This window comes from Barbatula barbatula (assembly GCF_947034865.1).
Source record: "Barbatula barbatula genome assembly, chromosome: 14".
Lineage (NCBI taxonomy): Eukaryota > Metazoa > Chordata > Actinopteri > Cypriniformes > Nemacheilidae > Barbatula > Barbatula barbatula.
Genome location: NC_136777.1, coordinates 9,714,676 through 9,726,758, shown reverse-complemented (window position 1 = coordinate 9,726,758; position 12,083 = coordinate 9,714,676). Strand labels below are relative to the sequence as shown.

Sequence of the window (12,083 nt, the reverse complement as noted above, 5' to 3'; positions counted from 1 at the left end):
ACATTGAAACGTAAAAGCTTATGAAAGCATACACGACAACAGCACCATCTAGTGGCCAAATAGTGGTTTGTTGTACTGTTGTGCTTGCTGCTCAGAAACAAAACCTGGAACAAACACCATTAACCAGGTATTTATAATGAGTTGTAGAGTATAAATTGTGATGAACATAATAATTTGTATTATTAATAGTTTGTATAGTCCAGACCATTTGCCGAGGGGTCTGGTGAACAATGAACTTTATTTTTTGGTTACTAACGAATTCTTTCCTGAATTATTGTGTCTTGAAAAATAATTTTGTTCAACAGCCCCATCTAGTGGTTCATTTCTAGTGGTTTCGCATGTTATTTCTTTAAAACGCTATATTCGCATAATGATTGCATTTGTTTTATAATGTACCAAACAAATGTTGAGTAAACAGTTAGGCTATTATTAAATGATGTACCTATAGGCCTATGTTTGGCAACATAATAGGATAATATCGGGCTTTACTTTATGACAGGGTGGTAGTTTTTTCATTTAGGCTGCTCTTATTTCGTGCACCAAACAATTGTTTTATACTGCATTAACCAAGTTAAAGGTTGCTATATTACATTTAGGCATTCACATAATGTTAAAAAAGGGGAGTATCATTTAGTCAATGTAATTTTGTAGATTTCATACGAATAAATTGCGAGAGGTTGCGGCTAACTCGTGGAGTCAACTACCAATCGTCCTCTTCTTTATTATAAATATCAATAGAACATATGTTTATAATGAATCTTCTATAGTGAAAACATTACCTTGATATCCATCACCTTGCGAGAAGAAATGTAGGCTACCTTTCTTTAACTTTGACAACCAGCCTCCAACGTCTTGTTTCGGTCAACTTTTCTCCAAACGCAATTTGTTAACAGTATCTTCTTTTCCATTGTGGCAGGTATGTGTAATCTTTTAAAAATTGTATTGGCTACTTTTATTCGGACAAAATTAAGATGAAAAATAAGCCAAGACATTATTTTCTGGAACCACGTCTTTTAATATTTTAACATCGTCTTTCAAATTTCTCATAGGCTAACATATTACCACAGTTTAACCACATTAAAAAATAATACCATTTTCTTTTCTTTTATGTGGACGGAACTGCATTTACCAAGAGATAAAAAGTGAAGAAAGCAAAGAGGTTAGTACAAAAATAAACATCGTCATCCAAACATAAAGCTATATCAGGAATCTTTTTTATGAAAATTAGTTTTCAGGAAAACTGAATTGGAACAGAAATAGTTATTCTTTCCACATAGACCGTCGAAGTCCTGCACCAATTAGAACAACATTAGTCTTTTGTGTTTTAAAAGAACCAAAACGCTCTTTTAATTTCACACAAGTCGCCACAATCTCCAGCATCGTTGTAATAAGATTCCAACTTTCTGGAATACACAGTCTGAATCGTTTCGTTCTTTTACACTTTATTGCATTTGTTTCAATTATTTGCAACATACAAATGACGGAAAGTGTTTTAAACTCAGCGTTATGTTATTTAATGCTAAAACATTTAGTTATCAGAATCAGTCTGGAAAAAAGATTAAGGTTAAACGTTGTTCTTTGCAGCTGGGCATACAGTTATGCTGAGAAGGACTGAGCATAAAACCGATCACTACAGCACCGTTGTTTTGCCTGGGGTATGGTTTATGTCCTTTGCATGCTTCCTAGGACATACAAATAAAAAAAATGCAAACGTATTCAATTCCAAACTTCGTGTTTCTGTGGGAACCATTTAGTTGTCGCTGTCCATGGTTCTGAAGCAACGATGCCCAGAATGCCTCACTCCTTGAAGTCTGAAATAAATCTTCTCAATTTGCCAGATTAATGCTGGATGGAAAGATATACAAAGACCCTCAAACCAAGTTCTGTGCCCGATTTACAAATGTGGCATAGTGCATAACAGTTCTGAATTGTAAATGGGTTTAAAATAGTTGTCTTGAGACTTATTGAGTTTCAGACGAATTGGATAACGGCCATTTAAAACACAAAATAGCATTTTAGATAATCCACTGCTGTAAATGTTTGAACAAACATCTTACTTTTTGCTTTTTAACAAATAACGCCCACGAGAAAAGAGCTTTATAGGTCTTATACGAAAGTGAATTAGGGCCATTTAGGTTTTTTATTCTCTTATTACATATACCGATGATTATAATCATCTCTTTACTAACAACCTTAAAATAATAATAATTAATGAATTTAGATAATAATAATTATAATTAAAAGCAAACCGTCACTTGCTCTCCTCTACATGTCACTCTGCGTTTTCTGTTATCGTGTTTAAGGCTATGTAAAGCATTTGAAATAAATGAATAAATACAAAAATAAATTGATAAAGGCAAAACCTTAATCTCAAAACACCCGTATGAAAATAGAATCTTCACAATCTTCGTAATTTCCGTTTTTAAAACGCTAACCTTTAGCCCTGTAATATTATGCATTGTGAATACTTTTTTGTCTTGAATTTATGTTTATTTTCATGGTACTGTATTGTCATTAATCATGTCATCTCTTTCCCTACGTGGGTTTAATGTACTTACTGAGACGCCACTCGTTTTCCTATATTTTTGAGCACTAGAGGGAGCCTGGACCACAACAAATATGGGTTTTGCCGATAGTCTCTGTAAATCCGCGTTTTCGTGTCCACCAGAAACTTTTAATAATGACTTAAATCTTTCTCCCGCTTTTACTTTGTTGCAGTTTTTTTTTTTGCACAATATAATTGCTTGTTATATGCTATAAATGAAATATTTTAGCATAACTCATTTAAGCATTATAAAATGTTTTACCATATACTATTGACATTTTAAATCATATTTCGCAATTCATGAACAAGAAACTAAACGAAAGCTTTAGCTCAACAGACAAACGACTGACGTTCCTCTATCATCATCATATCACATCACATATTACCAAACATTGGACCTAATACATAGACTCAGATGAACATTACTGTCGAAGATTTTTTTTGTCATGCTTAAAAACGTATACAAATAACAACAACAAGTAATATTTAAAATGTATATATTTTTTGTCTTTTATGCTTGGCTGAAAACAACAACAGCATTTATTTGTCTTAATATCTAAGGACATGTGAACAGCTCTTCCAGGTTATCTGTTTTTCTCATCCATTTACCCTCTCTCCTCTTTTCCAGTGTTTAACACACTCACACATCGTTGCTTTTTGAAGAAGATCCAGTACTCACGTTTATAAATTCGCCCACGGAGATGTAATCCCTTTGATTATATTTAATACCTGCCAAACCCCAGATGGCATGCCCACCCATCGCTCTGTGTGATAATGCCACATTGTGAAATCTAGCCATTAATATTAATTTTCAGTCAGCGAATGTGTCTGAACTGCTGAAGCTTAAAATTCCTTAAAAAAGACCAGGCTTGACTTACCGGGGATTTTAAGACCATTCCATGTCATTTCGCCGTCCTTTGTGGTAAAACTGATATTAAGTGGGATATGTAGACTTCAAAGTCACCCATAATCGAAACGACAAGGCCCATGTTGATTTTTATTATGCGGTCTGTATGTTTTCTGAAAATTACAGGCAAATTCGTCTTTGCAAAATTGGTCAAAGTGAATTAATGATGCCTCCTATGAAGTTTCTCGGTCCTTTCTATGTAGTGTTCTTTGTATAGGCCTATAGCAAGTAATTTGGGCAGTTTAGACAGCCTAATTCCGTTACAAATCATCACGTTACATTTTGCATGGTTAATTAGTCAAAAGCTGTACAAATCCCAAAGGACTGAATAAGAGGATGATATACCACCACCGTATCAGAAATGTAATACATTTAATTCAGACGTATATACCAACAAGACAAGAACGATTTATTTCCAATCAGGACGGTCGTCGCCTCAAATATAACTCTTTATGTTCTTTGTCTGTAAAAAAGTCCAGTTAGGGCCATGTGTATTTTGCCAAATAGTTTTTTCTTACTTTCTAAACCTGCGTGTTTTATACATTTTACTTGGCCATTGTTTGAAAAAAAATTTGTGCATTCTTTAAAAGTCATCCAGAAGAATGCCAGAAGTGATTTATTTAACCACGGCGCCGAATAAAGGAAACAAAACCAAGTATTTTAGTGTATTTTAGCCTGCATGCGCTTAGATAAGGCACTGAATAATTTGTCAAAAACCAAGCTTTCATAAATTACATAATATGTCAGTGTATGTTATAATAAAACACGAATTTATCGCGTTATTGAAAAAAAACAATCACACTTTTTAAGATCCAGCCTTCTCTTTTTAAAACTCAGTCAAACTCTCTTTCAACCACACATTGATGTTTTATTCACGATAAAACACTTCTTTCAAAATGACATAAACGCTGGACATAAACAGTTGCAGAAAAACGGATCAGCTGATGAATTGCCAGAGCTAGTGGGAAAATGAGAGGAGTGAAGCATGAACAGGGCGATGGGCGTTGATTTATCGCATAAGCCCTCGGTCATTTCCATATATTAAAATTCGCCCAAGGGGCCAGGCAGTCAATTTCCTTGAGCCACTACCCGTGGAAGGCATGCACATCACCAAGAGAAATTTAACAGTCTACATTTTAAACCAGCTCTCACAGATGGGCCAATATTCATTTCTGGTTGTCTTCAATTGAAATCTACACGATGATAGCATTTAAATTAAAGTGTTCGCATATGTTGTTTAGATTTGGTAAAGGGTGTTTCGAGGTTTTTGTGTAATTCACAGGGCCTCGCGTAGCCGAAACGTTATTTTAAGAACGAGTCTGTCATCGCTGCTCTCTCTCAGTCTCAGTCTCATTCTCAATCTCTAGCTCTATCTGTCACTTTCTCACACACAAAAGCATTTTTTTTCTCTAAGAACGACCGACTGAAGCGTGCCTGACCGTGCATTAGAAATATGGATATTGCAATACATTTAACGTCTGGCTGAGTTATGATGGGATCAGTCGCATTGTCATTCACATATTGCGCTTCTGTTTGTAAGCGGGTTTTGTTGCTGCCTGATAGCTTCCTTCAGAAGGGGCGAGCACTCGATTTGCTCTGATCAATGTCCTGCCCTGAGGAGCATGGACAGACTTTCAAGAAAGTCTAAATAAAAAACGAAAAAATCGGTCTACAAGTCAATGGCCCAAGGGGGCATGGTTCGTGTTATCCAAATGCATGAATATCCGCAAACGTGCCCAGCGCCTGCAGTGCTCCAAAAGCATCTAACATAGGCCTACACACTGCCCATTAACACAGAACTATTTTTCTTTATAAAGCGTGAGCGCTGAAAAATGTGTAGGACTTGCACTGTAATACGTCGTTTTGTCAAACAACCAATTTCCTCACATTTCGTCGTATATTTACAGCTGGAAATATTTCCCTATTGTTTTATAAGGGCAGGTGCTGATTTATCAAAGTTTTTATTACAGGTTTAGCCTATTGCAAACTCACAAAGCTGCTTTTTGTCAAACGCGCAAATTTATTTCTTAAAATATATTGTTAAACGCATGGGAATAAATAACACAATTAAGCAACGTTAAACAGCATTTCTCTAGGAAGCTTTAAAACAGAGCAATATCCTCTGCAAGACCTCTGTCCTACACAATGCGAGAACGCAGAAATCCTACCCACTGACCGGGTTCCACACGCATAAAAGTGCTATAAAATGTAGATAGCGCATAGCCATTCCCTTTGTGCATCTGTAGTACGTTACATTAAACCAAAGGCTTTAAAAGCACTACATTTGAGATCGATGCGTTTGAATTATATGTTCTTGTTGACAGTAATAACCAGAAAAGCATAAGCGTTTAGTTTTGCATACGGTCGAATCCATTGACATTCCCAGATTACGCAAAATTGACCTTTTGCCCAGTGAAACCTGACTCACAGGCGTCTAACTTTCGCGCAAGAGTTGACACCTCGCGCTGAAAAACGCGAACCAACACATCGATCAGTCTTGGTCCAGAAATAAAGATGTCAGCTTAGCCTGTAAAACATTTTCACTCACTCACGGGTCACGTATTAACTCCAGCATTCAACTTCAGTTCCGATCGGTTTCTTAAGGGTTCCCCCTATGAATTGCGCCTTTCGCTGCAGACTGTCACTTCTTCACGCAGCCTCTGCTTTGAGTCTCTGGAGCAGTCGCTTTGTATAGTCGTACTTCAACTAGTTTGCAGGGGTGTCTCTCTCTTCCTCCCACCTCATGCCTGGAACTACGCTTGTCGTCGGGTTTTGTTATACGCTTGATGTCTCTTTACGTGTCGTAATTTAGAATGCATCGGTGATGTTTACAGGAGAATCTTTATATTTCTAAATCTACGCGGTGGTTTACAGGCACCCCCTCCTCCCCAGTCGCTATTCTCTATAATCTGAACACATCTGAAACTTATTACCCCGTCCCCTTTCTAGTGGGCTGCTCCCACAATCTATTCGTCAGTGTGGTGTTATATTTTTAAAATTACACTCTTGTAGTATTTAAGTCCCACCTACATCACTCGTAAATAGTGTGAGCTAGTATCCTGTTTTCTATGATGTCCCTCAGGCACTGTTTGTTAGTTTCTTTGGGCTTCTGGAAGAATGTGCCAACGCGCGCCCTTCTGATCAGCGCACACGGCGGTTGAACCCATATGCCCTAGCGCGGAACCTGTCTGTCCTGTTCATGCAACCCGATCGTCTCTCGCTTACAATCAGCCTTTGCACAGCGTGTAGTACCTCTGACTGTTTGACCAGGACTTGAATGACTGTGCTTCAACCACTGTGTCTTCTCCAGAAGTACCGATCAATGTCCACTACGAAACCTTATATGTGAGGTTCCTCTACCCCTCCCTTTGTATATGTAGCATGTCCGGCCCCCTTGAATCTCCTGTCCATTGGCTTTTCGTGGTCTGCTTTCCTACGTCCACCCCCAGCACACACGCCGCACCGCACATTGCTTTCATTAAACACATCTCTCACCCTCCCTCCCTTTACTCTCTCTCTCTCTCTCTCTCTCTCTCTCTCTGACTCTCTCTCTCCCCTTCTCTCTCTCGCCTCTTGTCCGGCCCCCTGATCTTTCTGTCCATTGGCTTCTTCGGGTCTATTTTTCATGTCCAGCCCCTAATGAGTGTCCATTGGTTTTGTTATTTCCACTCCCTCCTCCCACTCCACGGCTTTGCCCTGCCCATGTTCTGTATGTCTGTGTCCATCCATCTCCTGACGTTCAAGTTCGCAGGGACGTCACGTCCGCACTTGAACTTGCAGCTCAGGGGGGCTTTTGCCATTTTTTCATCTCTCTCTCTCTTTTCAAAAAAGCCATGACGGCTATCCCACAATCCATCTTCCCTGCGCCATCTTTGTATTATTTCTAATTTATTTTGGATGTCAAAGGCATTGATGAAGATATTTTCTCTGGAGTCTCCCTTCTAACCCGGCTCTCCCGATGTGAACCGAGCTGAAAGCCACCACCAACCACCATGTCTCGCCGCAAGCAAGGCAAACCCCAGCACTTAAGCAAGCGGGATTTTTCGCGTAAGTACAGCAAAATATTTTGTACCATTGCCTTTACCTGTTTTGCAGTCCGTTCTGTAATATTGAGTTAAGGGGAAAGAGCGGTGAAGAGGAGCGTACTCAGTCAAGACACATTGGACACTGGACAGCGCAGATCGTGGTCAAGTGGACTTTTGCGAAGAGAGCGTTCCCATCTATGAAATACCTTTACGCGCACCGTCCTCCGCTGAATGGCTGAAAAGTTTGCTTTCCATTGCCATACTTTCCGTGCAATTTGGAGAAGTTCATTCCGACTCTTAAGGCGCGTATGTCTTGCCCTCGCCGCTTTGACCACTTAAGAGCAAACATTCAGATATACCGGACTGTCGTGGGTATGTGCATGCATGCTCCAGCTCGGTTATTTAGACGCAAATCTCGTGGAATGTCCGGTAACGCTACCTGTCTGTGATTCTGGGCAGGATTTCCCCCCTCTCGCACTATTTTTGGAAGATTTTCAAAGAGTGGAAGTGAATTTTGATTGGGAAAAATCTCGTGTCCGACTGTTTACAAGCGCCGCGTGCGCGTACAACCCACTGCCAGCAAACAGAGAGTGATAGTCGCATGTCTGAGACTAACATTGCACAGAAAACCGTCTACAGATCAAACATGTTTGAGACATTTGATTTTTAAAGCTAAGCTTTTCTTACGTTTGATGCTAAACGTGGTTCTGACCTACTCGCACGGGCGTGCGTTTAGAAGCGGTAGGACAAGATTTAAAGCCGCGTTATTTAACATTTCGAGTGCAAACCATAAAAGGATCAAATCTATTTCACTTAGGCCTGATTTTATCTTAAATGCTGATGGCAAAGGTAAGGTAAAACTGTTTCGAGATAACTGCATCGAGAAAATTGGTCATTTTTGTAGTAATGTGAATGCTATATTGTCTGAGTATTGTTTCAGTGATATTTATACTCATGTTTTACTCTTAATGTCTCGTGAAAGGTTGTAATGAAGTGCCTTTTTGTACATAAAGTCGGATTTGTATTTTCTCTGGATCAGAAATGTTTGCAAGAGCACGACGAAACGAAAACATTACAGAGGCTTATCACCTTTTAGATGATAACCTTTTACTATCACAAATGTCAAGCTCTAAAAGTATTAGGGTACGTTTATTAGATAAACATGTTTGACACAAATCCTGCGTTGTTGTAACATTGTATCGTATCGCGTAACATTATTGGGTTTCCACACACAGGCGGTCAGGCTGTCGGCGCGGGTTACTCCGTGTGTTCACTTCTGTAGGTGTCAGAAATTTGCCGCTAGGGGGCAGACTACGATCATAAACTGGACACAAACCCGATCAGTTTCACCGCTATCTTTATCTATATTTGACCATATGTTAGCAAGAACGAAGCGTATTGTATATGAACTCGCAACTGTTTTTACCTCGCCTTCTTTGACCCGACATCAAATGCTGAATTTTATACCTTGTGTTTTGTAATACCGCATTTTCGGCCAAGTAAGTCCTTGAAAAATTAACAAAGGAGGTTCGGGCAATATAAATGTCGATCTTGATAAACTTTGCCATCTAATTCATAATTATAAGGGGACAATTATTTTGATAGTGAGAGAGTCGTGCGAGCGAATAGGATGTTTGTACAAATCGATCCACTTTATATTCTGTTAAAGCACCGTCTTTTTTTTAACACAAGGAGACTTTTCAGAGCAGATCCATTTAAAAATAATATTATCATATTTCTGAGTTTTAAGCTGTTTTTTATATTAGACTCTCAAAATATATTCTCAAAATTGTTTTAAATTGAATGACATTTTCAATGTCAACGCTGAGTGTAGAGGAATTTAAATTGTAATAAAAAAACTTTGTGTTACTTGTATTCAGTTTTTAGTTGTTGACCACGTTTCTCCGACCCAACTTAATTTGATCTTGTGTATTTCCCTGGAATATCAAATACTATTTTGCAACATTATGATCGAATTTGTTTTAGGCTATACAAGGTCAGTAGTGCAAAGTTTCCTTAATGTAATTTCAAAATGCAAAAATAATTATGTCTCGAGTGTTTAATATAGTGTAAAGTGTTTTATATGACGTCAGACTAAAATACCTAATATTTATATTTTACCAACATAAAAAGTAGAGTAGTCGTTCGCTATTATTATAAAATAAAAAGTATTGCATATTGATTTCATCACTGTTAATTGCAATCGGGCATATTAGGAACTACATTATCAATCATTATGAAGCGATAATATTCAGAGGAACGCACAAATGTCAAAATAACAATCACTATGTTTAAAGGAATGAAACCTAAAATAAGTTTTATATCGGTTAGGCTCTCTTCTCTTTATTTGCATGGCAAGGAACTCCACAATAGAACGTTATATAAAAATAACTTCTCAGACAAGAGTATTCATTTATTATACGCTATCTTTTTATGGCATTACGGGAGCAAATGTGTTGAATATTTCTTCATGTGCACGCCTGGGATCTGCCCCTCAATATCTGCCCCAGACTGGGCTGAAGTAAATTTAACCGCGGTGCTCCCAACACCTTTTTTTATCAAAATCTGTACCAATCATCACCCACTAAAATTAAAATCTATTTTTTGAATCTCTGTGGTTTTAGGTTCATTAAACCATGAAATTGGCAGCTTTTAAAGAAGGTCAAGATGCTTAACCATTCTAAAGCTAACGTAGTAGCGCAGAAGATTTCTCTAAACAATCGTTATAAAAATACATTACACACAGCTGGAGAATCGAGTGTGTCAACCTCAAGTTTATCACGAGGGAAAACGAAATAGTCGATATTATGTGAGACATTGCTGTAGCTCTTATCAGGCTAGTAACAGTGTTGCCTTTGCTGGATATCTCGAGTTCCGAATTTACACATGTTGACCACGCAGTTGTATCATGATCCAGATGTGTGTATGGTTGAGTGAAACAAAGAGTCAGACTGTAACACAGATGCTAAAGATTTACCAAATTATATTGCCTTTACTGGTATTCTGGGATATCATACAAAATCAATTAATGTTCAATATCATACAAAATGCAATTTTTATGTTTGAATTGTTCTTTAAAGATTTAAAGGTTTAATAGTTTTAGTTTTCAGAAAATTATAAAACAAACATTTAAGAATCCCCATGGCACGAAATGTATAGGGAGATGTTGATGTGCAATACCCAATTCACAAGCTCTTTAACATAGTAGAGAAACAGTGTATGAAACAATGCATTTCTTTGTCCCCGGATGTGTGCTTACTCAGTTTTGTTACATTCATTACGGCACCCAGTCTCTAATAAACTGTCTGCTTTTCCATCCCTCTGTGTCACATATGGATTCTTCCCGCGTGCAGCCGAGCCCCTCTCAGCCGTGGTCTCGGAGGACAGACAGGAACATCGCGGGCTGGTACAGGTAGCTCCGGAGGGAGACCAGGATCTGCTCACCTGTGGCCAGTGTCAGATGAACTTCCCTTTGGGAGACATCCTTATTTTCATTGAGCACAAAAGGAAGCAGTGCAATGGCACTTTGTGCATGGACAAAGCAGTGGATAAGCCCCCCTCGCCCTCGCAAGGCGAGCTGAGGAGAGCCTCCAACCCTGTGGAGGTGGGCGTCCAGGTCACGCCAGAGGACGATGACTGCTTATCGACGTCTTCTCGAGGAATCTGCCCGAAACAGGAAAACAATACAGGTAACCTCATCCCGAGAGCATTTTGGTGTTTTCATGATAGAAAAGCTGTGTGTGTGTGAAGAATGTTTGTGATGCGCTATGTGTGGGCCACATATCGTAGACACATGTCCTTTCACTGTGGGGCGTCTCGTTCGCAGCTCAGGCGACGTATAAGAGTGCTGAATATTTAAAAGCTGTGTAGCAAGAAGGGGAAGAGGGTATATTCAATTAAACCTCAGAATTAGAAGATGTTATGAAGACCAAACAAGGAACCGACTCTGTTAGAGTACAAAGATTAAAAAAAGAAGTTTAGTATCTGATTTATTATCTTGAGATCATCGCTGCTTAGAATCAGTTCAGATGTCATTCACATCGACTCTGGAGGATTTGGATAATTAAGCTCGATTTAAACCATAGACCACACATTCCCACTGCTATCTGTATGCTTCGGTTTAGCACATTTGCCCTTTTTAATTCCTTTTAGATTTGAATTTTGAAAGAGGGTAGGAGTCACTCCATTTTATCATGAGAGTAGTTTTTCCTTACAGGAGGCCAAATGTCAAAGTGCCACCGACTCACTTATGGCTGTAGTTTAGTGGGCAAACTAGAAAGCAAAGGGTGTGTTCTTCATGGCACAGAGAGCTGCTAATCTCTACAGCGAGCAAAGGAGTGAGAGGGGGACATTTTGGCAGTAGAGGGGCGGTTTGAGGAGCCCTTGCTGTGACAGGAGAGGCCGTTTCTCTCGATGTGTGTCCACAGACTCATGGGAAATGCCTCTCTGTGCTGCACAACCTCTCTCATGTGGTCTCAACAGATGTATCTTGATTTCGCTGTGGGTTAACACAGCCACATCTTATCCGTATAACTGCACGCCTGCAAATTTTCACTTTTTGTCGGGAAAAGGAAAGGAAATAGAAGGCCGTGCAGTTATTTTTGTG

The 12,083-nt window shown here is 38.9% G+C and overlaps 1 protein-coding gene across 3 annotated transcripts in view; it reads left to right on the top strand.

The window, feature by feature from the left end:
• bcl11aa (BCL11 transcription factor A a) overlaps positions 1-12,083 on the top strand; it is a 56,587-nt gene that overhangs the window by 633 nt on the left and 43,871 nt on the right. The window contains exons 1-2 of one of the 3 annotated variants that reach the window (XM_079472693.1): positions 7,194-7,499; positions 10,831-11,166. In XM_079472693.1, the coding sequence (XP_079328819.1) occupies positions 7,445-7,499; positions 10,831-11,166 (391 nt within the window). In that variant the 5' untranslated portion in view covers positions 7,194-7,444. Of the gene's footprint in view, positions 1-7,193; positions 7,500-8,058; positions 8,327-10,830; positions 11,167-12,083 lie in introns of those variants that run through there. The other 2 variants (XM_079472692.1, XM_079472694.1) reach the window with 2 other exon arrangements.